General features: G+C 42.0%; 1 protein-coding gene and 1 long non-coding RNA gene across 2 annotated transcripts in view; both read right to left on the bottom strand.

Moving 5' to 3' along the window:
• The window catches only part of LOC149980890 (uncharacterized), a 238439-nt gene that overhangs the window by 76650 nt on the left and 147988 nt on the right, over positions 1 to 13801 (bottom strand). The gene's annotated exons all lie outside the window — the stretch shown is intronic.
• On the bottom strand, positions 228 to 7359 carry LOC110531915 (uncharacterized). Its single transcript, XM_021615392.3, has 2 exons — positions 6763 to 7359; positions 228 to 4348 (listed from the first exon to the last, which is right to left on the bottom strand). The coding sequence occupies exons 1-2, from the start codon at positions 7118 to 7120 to the stop codon at positions 3366 to 3368; spliced, it is 1341 nt and encodes a 446-aa protein (XP_021471067.2). The 5' UTR covers positions 7121 to 7359; the 3' UTR covers positions 228 to 3365.

Genomic DNA, 13801 nt, shown 5'->3' with positions numbered 1-13801 from the left:
GACTTGATGTCTACGGTGCCAAAGAGATTGATAGTTGGAAGTGTTGGGAGTGTCGAGTGTGTTGAAAAAAGGTTATGAGGGGCCTTACTACTCTAGCGACTCCTTGTGGTGCCTGCAGGCTGACCTCGGTAATCAGGTGAACAGTGTTTCCTCCGACAGCTTCCGGGTTAAGCGGGCAGGTGTTAAGAAGCACGGTTTGGCGGGTCATATTTCAGAGGACGCATGACTCGACCTTCGCCTCCTGCACCCGTAGGGGAGTTGCAGCGATGAGACAATATTTTTATTTTACCTTTATTTATACAGGTTTTTCTCATTGAGATAACATCTCTTTTCCAAGAGAGACCTGGTCCAATAGCAGCAGGGGGAACAACGTTTCAGACAAAACAACTTACATACACTAACACAACATTAAACAAAGCTATAAACACACATACAGTACAACAAAAACATTTTACGTTAAAAACACGAAAGTCTTGACTAAAAACAGCTGTCCTAAAAACAATTACACTCTTCTATGAGATATACATCGATGAAGTGTTTAAACTCCACCAACGAAACTAGATCATCACATTTTAAAATGTTCAGGAGAGAATTCCAGGACAACTAGAACTATTTCTACCATGACCTGCTCTAATTTTTAGTACTGTTAGAAGCAAATCAGAATGGGACCGTAATTGATATTTATTTACCGACCTGACTAAAAAAGAACAGAGATAAAATGGCATTTTACCCAATATGGCCTTGTAAATCAGTGTATACCAGTGTTTAAGCCTACGTAAGGTCAATGACGACCAGCCAACAGCGCTGTAGACATCACAATATCGAAAGTGGGGAGAAAAAACGGTGGTAAATTATTAAAAAAATGCAGAAATTGGTTGCATTTACAACAACGTCACTGAGCACCATCACTATCTTTCCTTCGCCGATTAAGTGTTTAAACTCCACCAATGAAACTAGATCAAATTTTAAAATCGAAATTGGGGAGAAAAAACGGGGGTAAAATTATAAAAAATGCAGAAATTGGTTGTTCCACACCATTTGCAACAACGTCACTGAGCACCATCACTATCTTTCCTTCGTGGATCTCCTGCATGTTTACATATCTGACATTACTTATCTCATATGTATATACTGCATTCTATCCTATTCTACGTATTACTCATCTCATACGTATATACTATATTCTATCCCATTCTACTGTATCTTAGTCTATGCATTACTCATCTCATACGTATATACTGTATTCTATCCCATTCTACTGTATCTTAGTCTATGCATTACTCATCTCATATGTATATACTGTATTCTATCCTATTCTACTGTATCTTAGTCTATGCATTACTCATTTCATATCTTAGTCTACGCTGCTCTGACATCGCTCGTCAAAATATTTATATTTTCTTAACTCCATTCCTTTAGATTGTGTGTATTGTTAGAAATGACTTGCTAGATATTACTGGACTGTTGGAGCCAGAAACACAAGCATTTCGCTACACCCGCAATAACATCTGCTAAACATGTGTATGTGACAAATAAAATGTGATTTGAAGTATATACAGTTGAAGTCAGAAGTTTACAGTGCCTTGCGAAAGTATTCGGCCCCCTTGAACTTTGCGACCTTTTGCCACATTTCAGGCTTCAAACATAAAGATATAAAACTGTATTTTTTTGTGAAGAATCAACAACAAGTGGGACACAATCATGAAGTGGAACAACATTTATTGGATATTTCAAACTTTTTTAACAAATCAAAAACTGAAAAATTGGGCATGCAAAATTATTCAGCCCCCTTAAGTTAATACTTTGTAGCCCCACCTTTTGCTGCGATTACAGCTGTAAGTCGCTTGGGGTATGTCTCTATCAGTTTTGCACATCGAGAGACTGACATTTTTTCCCATTCCTCCTTGCAAAACAGCTTGAGCTCAGTGAGGTTGGGTGGAGAGCATTTGTGAACAGCAATTTTCAGTTCTTTCCACAGATTCTCGATTGGATTCAGGTCTGGACTTTGACTTGGCCATTCCAACACCTGGATATGTTTATTTTTGAACCATTCCATTGTAGATTTTGCTTTATGTTTTGGATCATTGTCTTGTTGGAAGACCAATCTCTGTCCCAGTCTCAGGTCTTTTGCAGACTCCATCAGGTTTTCTTCCAGAATGGTCCTGTATTTGGCTCCATCCATCTTCCCATCAATTTTAACCATCTTCCCTGTCCCTGCTGAAGAAAAGCAGGCCCAAACCATGATGCTGCCACCACCATGTTTGACAGTGGGGCTGGTGTGTTCAGCTGTGTTGCTTTTACGCCAAAAATAACGTTTTGCATTGTTGCCAAAAAGTTCAATTTTGGTTTCATCTGACCAGAGCACCTTCTTCCACATGTTTGGTGTGTCTCCCAGGTGGCTTGTGGCAAACTTTAAACGACACTTTTTATGGATATCTTTAAGAAATGGCTTTCTTCTTGCCACTCTTCCATAAAGGCCAGATTTGTGCAATATACAACTGATTGTTGTCCTATGGACAGAGTCTCCCACCTCAGCTGTAGATCTCTGCAGTTCATCCAGAGTGATCATGGGCCTCTTGGCTGCATCTCTGATCAGTCTTCTCCTTGTATGAGCTGAAAGTTTAGAGGGACGGCCAGGTCTTGGTAGATTTGCAGTGGTCTGATACTCCTTCCATTTCAATATTATCGCATGCACAGTGCTACTTGGGATGTTTAAAGCTTAGGAAATATTTTTGTATCCAAATCCGGCTTTAAACTTCTTCACAACAGTATCTCGGACCTGCCTGGTGTGTTCCTTGTTCTTCATGATGCTCTCTGCGCTTTTAACGGACCTCTGAGACTATCACAGTGCAGGTGCATTTATACGGAGACTTGATTACACACAGGTGGATTGTATTTATCATCATTAGTCATTTAGGTCAACATTGGATCATTCAGAGATCCTCACTGAACTTCTGGAGAGAGTTTGCTGCACTGAAAGTAAAGGGGCTGAATAATTTTGCACGCCCAATTTTTCAGTTTTTGATTTGTTAAAAAAGTTTGAAATATCCAATAAATGTCGTTCCACATCATGATTGTGTCCCACTTGTTGTTGATTCTTCACAAAAAATACAGTTTTATATCTTTATGTTTGAAACCTGAAATGTGGCAAAAGGTCGCAAAGTTCAAGGGGGCCGAATACTTTCGCAAGGCACTGTACATACACCTCAGCCAAATACATTTAAACCCAGTTTTTCACAATACCTGACATTTAATCCTAGGTCTGGTGTTGGAGATCATTCTACACTCTGTGTTCTACTACCCAGGTCTGGTGTTGGAGGTCATTCTACACTCTGTGTTCTACTACCCAGGTCTGGTGTTGGAGATCATTCTACACTCTGTGGATCTCCTGCATGTATTTTCTGATGTTTAATCAGACCACTTGAATGAGAGTATCTCTTGCCACACTGATTACAGCTATAAGGCTTTTCTCCTGTGTGTGTTCTCTGGTGCTCTTTAAGGCGTTCTCCCCGAGAAAAGTTTTTCCCACATTGCTCAAAGCTACATGACTGCTCTCCTGTGTGTGTTCTCTGGTGTGATACCAGGTTGCTTGCCTGAGTAAAACTCTTGCCACACTGATCACAGCTATAAGGCTTCTCTCCTGTGTGTGTTCTCTGGTGTCCTTTAAGGTGTCCTATCCGAGAAAAGATTTTCCCACATTGCTCACAGCTATATGGCTTCTCTCCTGTGTGTGTTCTCTGGTGTAGTAGCAGATTTCTTGAATTAGTAAAACTCTTGCCACACTGATCACAGCTATACGGCTGGTCTCCTGTGTGTGTTCTCTGGTGTGACACCAGGTTGGTTGACCGAGTAAAACCCTTGCCACACTGATCACAGCTATATGGCTGCTCTCCTGTGTGTGTTCTCTGGTGTGATACCAGGCTACTTGACTGAGTAAACCTCTTGCCACACTGATCACAGCTATAGGGTTTCTCTCCTGTGTGTGTTCTCTGGTGTGATACCAGGTTGGTTGACTGAGTAAAACTCTTGCCACACTGATCACAGCTGTAAGGTTGCTCTCTTGTGTGTGTTCTCTGGTGTGTTTTCAGATTACTTGAATTAGTAAAACTCTTCCCACATTGATTACAGCTATAAGGTTTCTCTCCTGTGTGTATTCGCTGGTGTATTTTAAGTTTAGATGAAGATTTGCAATGTTTCCCACAGTCAGAGCAGCAGTGAGGTTTCTTTCCTTTGGGTCTCTGCTGGTGTTTCTTGAGGAGTTCTGATCTGGAGAGACTCTTCTCTGCCTCGTCAGCATCATGATGTTGTTGAGGCTTCCCAGAGGATCCAAGATAGTCCCGTCGCTCTCCTGTGTAAATGACAACGTCAGACAGACGGTTACAGGCCCGCAACAGCAGAAATCCACTGTTTTTTTGAGGCAAAAGGTGATGCCCAGAGCATACCCATGAAGTTGTACAACAATTGCCATCTGTTAAATTATTTGACAATTACGACAGTCAAGTTAGCAACAATCATATTTTGTCTTGTTTTCATATTAGTGGTAACTAGAAATAAGTTATTCAAGTTGTTGAAATCCTAAGCGGCGTGCCAGACGACTTTTGGTCTCCAATATAGGCCCCGTTTCTGTGTTAGCTAGAATTGCAGCACGAGGGCGATGCACACACAATTTAATTGCAGAAACACCTTCCCGCTAATTAGGAAACTGATAGTTATGGATGTAGTATATCTGCCTGGAGCAAAAATGGTAAGCGAACATTTTAGTTTTTCACAATGTATTCTGAATATTACTATCAGTGCTACTCAAGGAAACTCACATTAAGTTCTGTGTCGCTATATAATAATTCACCACCGTGGGGGAAAACTCAGGGTTCTCATAGGCTGACAGCAAAAATAGCATCCATTTCCAGGTTGCTTATGAGTGCATTTCACATTACTTTTGGATTATAAGGCTCGCTTGAATCACCTGCTTAATATGTTTGTGTTATTGTCCCAAATCAACTGCTTTAAACTTAAACACTTCAACTAGAAAAATGCTCTTTGGCTAGCTTTGCCGTCAGCCTGACAATAAGGGTTTGTACACTAAGTGTTTAGCAAATTGGCCCATAACTTCCCCTAACAATAACATAGACCCACCGTTGACCCATAACTTCACCTGACAACATAGACCTACTGTAGGACCCATAACTGCACCTAACAACAACATAGACCTACTGTAGGACCCATAACTTCACCTAACAATAATATAGACCTAGGACTATAAATCATTTCATATTTCAAGTGAAACATGGAAACTAAAATGTCTTTGTCATCACATTTCATAACCAGATAATTTTGTCAATAATCCCACTAGGCTACTCTGTAATGTGTTGTCATTCTAAATTTCCTGAATAAAAGAAAATAGCTCTGTGTGTTGTACAATAGCCTATCCATCAAGGAACAGTTCTCTACACATTATGAGCTAAGTATCTCTGTATCCAAACAGACTTAACGAGACCCCACTATAAATCAAGCAGACAATAACATTATAAACACCAATTTGTTAGGGATGTTGGATCCAACGTGGAGCACAGCATAACTGTCTTTACCAATGTAATGAATGAAGAAGCACGTTGGTTGTTGTTGCATGTCGTGATGTTTGTCATTTGACTGTAATTTGAAAATTATTTCCTGGATCAGCTGATGATAGTTGAACATGTGACTAACTAAACAGCTACAGTATTATGAATGATGAGTAATTATTGAAGAACAGCATTAATGACAGTATCTGTTTGGGTGCTGTCAATAAAGTTAAGGTGACTCTCGGTTAGAACCATTGGATTTTGCATACTCTGAAATTATTTAAAATTTCTGTGCCCATGAAAACTGTTTCCCCAGCGTAATACAGGGAAACACTAAATGTTACGTAGGTAGAGTGCATTTCAGAGATCTGAATACAAACAACTGTACTAACAGGACAATAACCTAAACCACAAGGCCAAATCTACACTGAATGTTCCTGAGTGGCCTAGTTACAGTTTGGACTTAAATAGTCTTGAAAGTCATGGCTTTCTAGCAAAGATCAACAACCAACTTGACAGAACAGGAAGGATTTAAAAAATAATAATCAATATTCACATGAAGATCAGTCGTCTATTGGATGACATCACGACTTCCCATCAAGCCAACTCCTTGAATGCCTTACTATGACATCACTCCTGGGGCGTGTGGTTAGAGAGTTGGACTTGTAACCAAAAGGTTGCAAGATTTAATCCCCGAGCTGACAAGGTAAACATCTGTCGTTCTGCCCCTGAACAAGGCAGTTAACCCACTGTTCCTAGGCCGTAATTGAAAATAAGAATTTGTTCTTAACTGACTTGCCTAGTTTAACAAAGGTAAAATAAAAACTCACTCCTTCAAGTTTGCAGTTGTCTAAAAAAAACACTATTTTGCTCAAAACATATATTTGTTTCCCTTTAGTGTGTTTATACTTTACTGTATTTATATATCACCTTTCAACAGGAAAAGTTAAAATCACTAGAGGACATCATGAACAATTCCCGACAGTACAAAAACATATTCAAGTGTAGAGCGCCCTTTTAAATGTCACATTAGTTCAACAACTGCAAAGTTTGTGTCCCTGATTTATAAGATAGTACTCACTGTATGTACTCACTGTATTTACTGGTGTTAATCAGATCAATGTCCCTGTTTTATAAGAGAGTACTCACTGTATTTACTGGTGTTAATCAGATCAATGTCCCCGTTTTATAAGATAGTACTCACTGTATTTACTGGTGTTAATCAGATCTCCAGTCTTCTCTTCTTCATCCTCCTCTAATGTGACAGTAATCTCCCCCTCTTCATCCTTCATTCCAAAAACGTCTTCTTTCACTTCATCCTCCACTTCCAAAACTGTATCTTCCTCCTTTTCTTTCACAGTAACATCCTCCTCGTCTTTCACTCTGAAGGAGTCTTTCTCTGTAACGTCTTTCTCTTCTTCTTTCACTGTAACAGCCTCACCCTCTACTTGTTTTTGTATTGTAACAGCCTCCTCTTCATCCTCGTCTTTGACGAGAGCTTCCTTCTCCATCCAGCAGCCCAGCTCTTCTTTAGCAGGAGGAGAGTAGCTTAGTGAACTCATGGTCGGGGATAATAGCTGGTTAGCATTAGCGACTAGACTAGTGCTAACTTAACCAGCCAGCTAGTTGACTTACAACGTATATATTAAATTAAATGGGGTAGCTAGTTGTTCCCACATAAGTACATGTAAAGCATAGTGGCAAATAAACCACGAAATTGTCTAAAGAACTTGAATGTTCCGACTTTGTTGGCTTGCGAGCTACGGAGGTGGCTGCATTTGTTGAAGTGTTCCGTCCACTAGAATATACGTCACAGTAGAAACATGGCCTGAAAGACACATATCGCCATCTGCTGTCTGGAGGGAGTCAACGCAGTTGAGGGGGGAAAACGTTTTTATTTCTTTATTGAATTATAATATTATAAAGCAGTTTAGGGAAACGTTTTTCTCTCTATTAAATAAGAATATTATATCAACATGTACAAAGAGCAACAAGTGTTGTTTGGTTAGTTCAGATTTTTTACGAGATTTTAAAACAAACTCTACATCTACTCCACATCTGTATTTCTGATTCAGTCAAATAACTAGATATCAAAATATGCACCTAGTTATTGATACCCTTGATAAAGATTAGCAAAATTTACTGTATAAAATAAATAAACTACTCACTACCAGGATATTTTGGCCCAAAACCTGGTTACCTCTCTGCTAGGAGGCTGAAACTTGGCCATAAGTGGATCTTCCAGCAAGACACATCAACATCCACGAAGACATTGTTAATTGGGCACAAAATCAACATTTTCAATGGCCATCTTCAGTCTTCGGACTTGAATTCCATTGAAAACTGTGGTTTGAATTGAACAGGGCAGTCCACAAGCGCAGACAAAATAAATCAAGGACCTGGAGAGATTCTGAATGGCGGAATGGCCTAAGATCCCACCCAATGTGTTCTCTAATCTCATAAAACATTTCAGTGTCATTATCCTCCCAGGGGGAGGGTGCTGGAGTTTTGAAAACATGGGTAGCAATAATTCAGACACCTTCATTTTGAGAATTACATGTTAAACAATACATCATGTATGTATATGTATATAATGTATATAATATAATGTATATAATGAACATGTATATAATGAACAGACTACATCTATACTGCTCCTACATGGTGTAACAATACATCATGTAAATGTATATAATGAACAGACTAGGTCTATACTGCTCCTACATAGTGTAACAATACATAATGTAGATGTATTTAATGAACAGACTAGGTCTATACTGCTCCTACAGTGCATTCAGAAAGTATTCAAACCCCTTCAATTGTTCTACATTTTGTTACGTTACCATGTCAGCCTTATTCTAAAATGGATTAAAAAATACTCATCAAACTACACACAATACCCCATAACACGTTTTTTTTTTTTTTTTGCTAATTTATTAAAATAAACTGAAAAATCATATTTACATAATTATTCAGACTCTTTACTACATACTTTGTTGAAACACATTTGGCAGCGATTACAGCCTTGAGTCTTCTTGTGTATGACGCTACAAGCTTGGCACACCTGTATTTGGGGAGTTTCTCCCATTCTTCTCTGCAGATCCTCTCAAGCTCTGTCAGGTTGGATGGGGAGCGTCACTGCACAGTTATTTTCAGGTCTCTCTAGAGATGTTAGATCGGGTTCATGTCCGAGCTCTGGATGGACCACTCAAGGTTATTCAGAGACTTGTCCCGAAGCAACTCCACCGTTGTCTTGGCTGTGGGATTAAGGTCGTTGTACTGTTGGTAGGTTAACCGTTGCCCCAGTCTGAGGTCCTGAGTTCTCTGTAGCAGGTTTTCATCAAGGTTCTCTCTGTACTTAGCTCCGTTCATCTTTCCCTCGATTCTGATTAGTCTCCCAGTCCCTGAAAAACATCCCCACAGCATGATGCTGCCACCGCCATGCTTTACGCCAGGCGAGACACTTGGCATTCAGGCCAAAGAGTTCAGTCTTTAGGTGCCTTTTGGCTCCAAGCGGGCTGTCCTGTTCTTATTACTGAAGAGTGGTTTCCGTCTGGCCACTCTACTATAAAGGTCTGATTGGTGGAGTGCTGCAGAGATGGTTGTCCTTCTGGAAGGTTCTCCCATCTCCACAGAGGAACTCTGGAGCTCTGTCAGAGTGACCATCGGGTTCTTGGTCACCTCCCTGACCTAGGCCCTTCTACCCCAATTTCTCAGTTTGGCGGGCGGCCAGCCAGCTCTAGGAAGAGTCTTGGTGGTTCCAAACTTGATGGTGACCACTGGGTTCTTGGGGACCTTCAATGCTGAAGACATTTTTTGGTACCCTTCCCCAGATCTGTGCCTCGACACAATCCTGTCATGGAGCTCTATGGACAATTTCTTCGACCTCATTGCTTGGTGTTTGCTCACCATTGTCAACTGTGGGGCCTTATATAGACAGGTATAATCATAAACAATATGATTTCATGTGGCATAAACAAAAACACAAATTCTCAGTCAAAAATATAAGTCAGAACACAGCACCTTTATTCTCTCATGTGATTTCAGGTTCTGTGATTGGAAAAATGTCCTTCCACACAGAGAGAGAGAGCAGTGGTAGGGCTTTTTTGGTGTGTGTCTTCTTATACTCCTTTAGGCTCCTTAACCAAAACTCTTTCCACACTGGGAGTATTGGAAAGGCTTTTCTCCTGTGTGTGTCCTCTCATGAGCTTTTAGGTCCCCTACTCGTGAAAACCTATTTTTACACTGGGAGCAGTGGTAAGGCTTTTCTCCTGTGTGTATTCTCTCATGCTCTTGTAGGTGCCCCCTCTGAGTAAAATGCTTTCCACAATGGGAACATTGGAATGGCATTTCTCTTTTGTGTATTCTCTCATGCCTTTTCAGGTTATTTAACACAGTAAAACTCTTTCCACACTGGGAACAGTGATAAGGCTTTTCTCCTGTGTGTGTCCACTCATGCTCTTCAGGCTTCCTAACTGAATAAAACTCTTTCCACACTGGGAGCATTGGAAAGGCTTTTCTCCTGTGTGTGTCCTCATGAGATTTCAAGTCCCCTAATCCGGAAAATATATTTTCACATTGGAAGCAGTGGTATGGCTTTTCTCTTGTGTGTGTCCTCTCATGGCGTTTTAGGTTCCCTAACCAGCGAAAACTCTTTTCACAGTGGGAGCAGTGGTGTTGTCTCGCTGGTTTGGGCATCTCTGGGCCTGGTTCCCATGAATGACTCTTCCTGCTGACATAGCAAGAGTCTGGTCTCTCTCCTGCCAAAGACAAACAGTATCTAGTTAAACAGAGACCTGAATGAAACCACATGATAAAACTTCCTATGAGGTTTAATCTAGACTAGATCTGTAACGGTTTTCTTCCTGGGAAGGAGAGGCGGACCAAAATGCAGCATGGTTATTTATAAACATCTTTAATGAAAGATGAAAACGTGAAGAGACGGGAGACTCTAGCAGCTCTGGACAGACAAGGCGCACTGTAGGCCTGGTGCTTGGTGCCGGCACTGGTGGTACTGGGCCGAGGACACGCACATCAGGGCGAGTGTTGGGAGCTGCCACTGGAGGGCTGATGCGTGGATGTGGTACTGGATAGACCGGACCGTTCAGGCGCACCAGAGCTCATGAGCACCGAGCCTGCCCAACCTTACCTGGTTGAATGCTCCTGGTCTCCCTGCCAGTGCGGCGAGGAGGCTGGTGCCATGTACGCCGGCCCACGGAGACGCACTGGAGACCAGATGCGTAGATCCGGCTTCATGGCACTTGGCTCGATGCCCACTCTAGCCCGGCCATTACGAGGAGCTGGTATGTACCGCACCGGGCTATTCACCCGCACTGGGGACACCTGCCCGGTCTCTCTCGCCCCCCCGGTAAGCACAGGAAGTTGGCGCAGGTCTCCTACCTGGCTTTGCCACCCTTCCTGTGTGCCTCCTCCCTAATACATTTGTGGGGCTGCCTCCTCATACCAGCGCCTCTCCGCCTTCGCCGCCTCCAGCTCTTCTTTGGGGTGGCGATAGTCTCCTGGCTGTGCCCAGGGTCCTTTCCCCTCTAGGATTTCCTCCCAAGTCCAGGAGTCCTGTGCCTAAATATGGTTCCCAATCAGAGACAACGATAAACACCTGCCTCTGATTGAGAACCACTCCAGGCAACCATAGACTTTCCTAGAACACTCAACTGAACACAACCCCATAGACTACAAAACCCCTAGACAAAACAAGACACATAAATTACCCATGTCACACCATAGCCTAACCAAAATAATAAAGAAAACACAGAATACTAAGGCCAGGGCGTGACAAGATCCCTCAATAAAAGAGCAGAACTGGTCGTCACAGAGTGGCTGTAGTGCTTTGTAGGCTGGGAAAATCCATTTGAGTTCAATACATTTTTGACAGCATCCCTTTTGATTTAAAAAAGCTTTCCTTACATGTTTAGCCATGGAAAAAGTTGTAAGAAAGTGACTTTATGTAAATGAATGTAAAAACATTAATGAGATATACAGTACCAGTCAAAAGTTTGGACACACCTACTCATTCCAGGGTTGGTCTTTATCTTTACAATTTTCTACATTGTAGAATAATAGTGAAGACATGAAAACTATGAAAACACATATGGAATCATGTAGTAACCAAAAAAAGTGGTAAACAAATCAAAATATATTTTAGATTCTTCAAAGTAGCCACCCTTTTCCTTGATGAGAGCTTCGCACACTCTTGGCATTCTCTCAACCAGCTTCACCTGGAATGCTTTTCCAGGTGTAGAAGCACGAATGCTTCAGAATGCTGTGGTAGCCAGACAGGTGTGTGCCTTTCCAAATCATGTCCAATCTATTGAATTTACCACAGGTGGACTCCAATCAAGTTGTAGAAACATCTCAACGATGATGATGGAAACAGTATGCACCTGAGCTCAATTTCGAGTCTCATAATAAACGGTTTGAAAACTTATGTAAATAATAATAATAAATAATAATAATGTTTTTTCTTTTAATAAATGTGACATTTTTTCTAATAACCTATTTTCGCTTTTTCATTACGGGGTATTGTGCCTAGATTGCTGAGGATTTTTATTTATTGTAGAATACGGCTGTAACGTAACAAAATGTGGAAAGACTTTAGTGACATAAATAAGGGATTAAAGACATCCCAAAAAATCTCGCAGATATAGGACAGACACCTCAGAACAAACTTCCTTTAGATGTTTTGGGGAAAACAATGTTACTATGGTTACTGTTGTTCCATGTTGTGAATGTTATCCAATGTGTTACTATGCTTACTAGGGGTTATAGCAGTACGGACAAACATTTTTTGACATAAAATAATGTAATATTTTTTGTTGATACTTCCATTGGTCTTACAATTCTAAATTGAATAGCAAAATGATCCTTGGCATAACCTTAAAACATTTCTCATTCCGTTGTCGTTGGAGTAAAGCCTTCCGGTTAAGGGGGTCTCATTCATATTGGGATATGATTTGTCTGAAGGGAAGGTTGTGCCAAATCCTGTCGTTTGTAAGGAACCCAGAAATGAGGAACCAGATGGGTTATCAGAAAAGTACCCTAAAGTGATCCCAGCATGTGCCGTTGCACATGCTCTGTCTAAGAAAGTCACCAGGAGCAAGTCTAGTGTTGAGGATGTCAGCGATCCCACCATGGTCGATCTGTCAGACATTTATGGGTGATCCTGATTTCGGTAAAGCTCCTGAGTTGACCTCTCCTTTGAAAACCCCAAAGGTGAGAGTTTGTAGAACCTCAATGAAGAGAGGATCCCTACAGTTGACACTTGGATGTCTAGGAAGCAGCTGATTGATGAACAGAGTAAAGATTGTGTTCTACTGAGGACATGGTGTTCTAACGAGGTCATGGTGTTCTAACGAGGTCATGGTGTTCTAACGAGGTCATGGTGTTCTAACGAGGTCATGGTGTTCTAACGAGGACATGGTGTTCTAACGAGGTCATGGTGTTCTAACGGGGTCATGGTGTTCTAACGAGGACATGGTGTTCTAACGAGGACATGGTGTTCTAACGAGGTCATGGTGTCCTAACGAGGAAATGGTGTTCTAACGAGGACATGGTGTTCTAACGAGGAAATGGTGTTCTAACGAGGACATGGTGTTCTAACGAGGACATGGTGTTCTAACGAGGTCATGGTGTCCTAACGAGGACATGGTGTTCTAACGAGGTCATGGTGTCTTAACGAGGAAATGGTGTTCTAACGAGGACATGGTGTTCTAATGAGGAAATGGTGTTCTAACGAGGGCATGGTGTTCTAATGAGGACATGGTGTTCTAATGAGGAAATGGACTGGGTACTGTCGCCGGAAGCTCTGGACTGGGTACTGTCGCCGGAAGCTCTGGACTAGGTACTGTCGCCGGAAGCTCTGGACTGCCGAGGCGCACTGGAGGCCTGGTGCGTGGTGCCGGCACTGGTGGTACCGGGCTGGTGACACGCACCTCAAGGCGAGTGCGGGGAGGAGGACCCGGACTTACTGGACTCTGGAGACGCACTGGAGGCCTGGTGCATGGTGCCGGCACTGGTGGTACTGGGCTGGTGACACGCACCTCAAGGCGAGTGCGGGAAGCAGGCACAGGATACACTGGGCCGTGAGGACGCATTGGAGATCTGGGACGTAGAGCTGGCTCAATGCGTCCTGGCTGGATGCCCATTCTAGCCAGGCAAATGCGAGGAGCTGGAATAGAGCGCACCGGGCTATGAATGCAAACTGGAGACACCGTGCGCATCTCTGC

The sequence above is a fragment of the Oncorhynchus mykiss genome, chromosome 9, assembly GCF_057628025.1.
Source record: "Oncorhynchus mykiss isolate SJ-2025 chromosome 9, ASM5762802v1, whole genome shotgun sequence".
Taxonomy (NCBI): Eukaryota; Metazoa; Chordata; class Actinopteri; order Salmoniformes; family Salmonidae; genus Oncorhynchus; species Oncorhynchus mykiss.
Note: the sequence above shows the minus strand (reverse complement) of the source record. Positions and strands in the feature narration are given on the sequence as shown.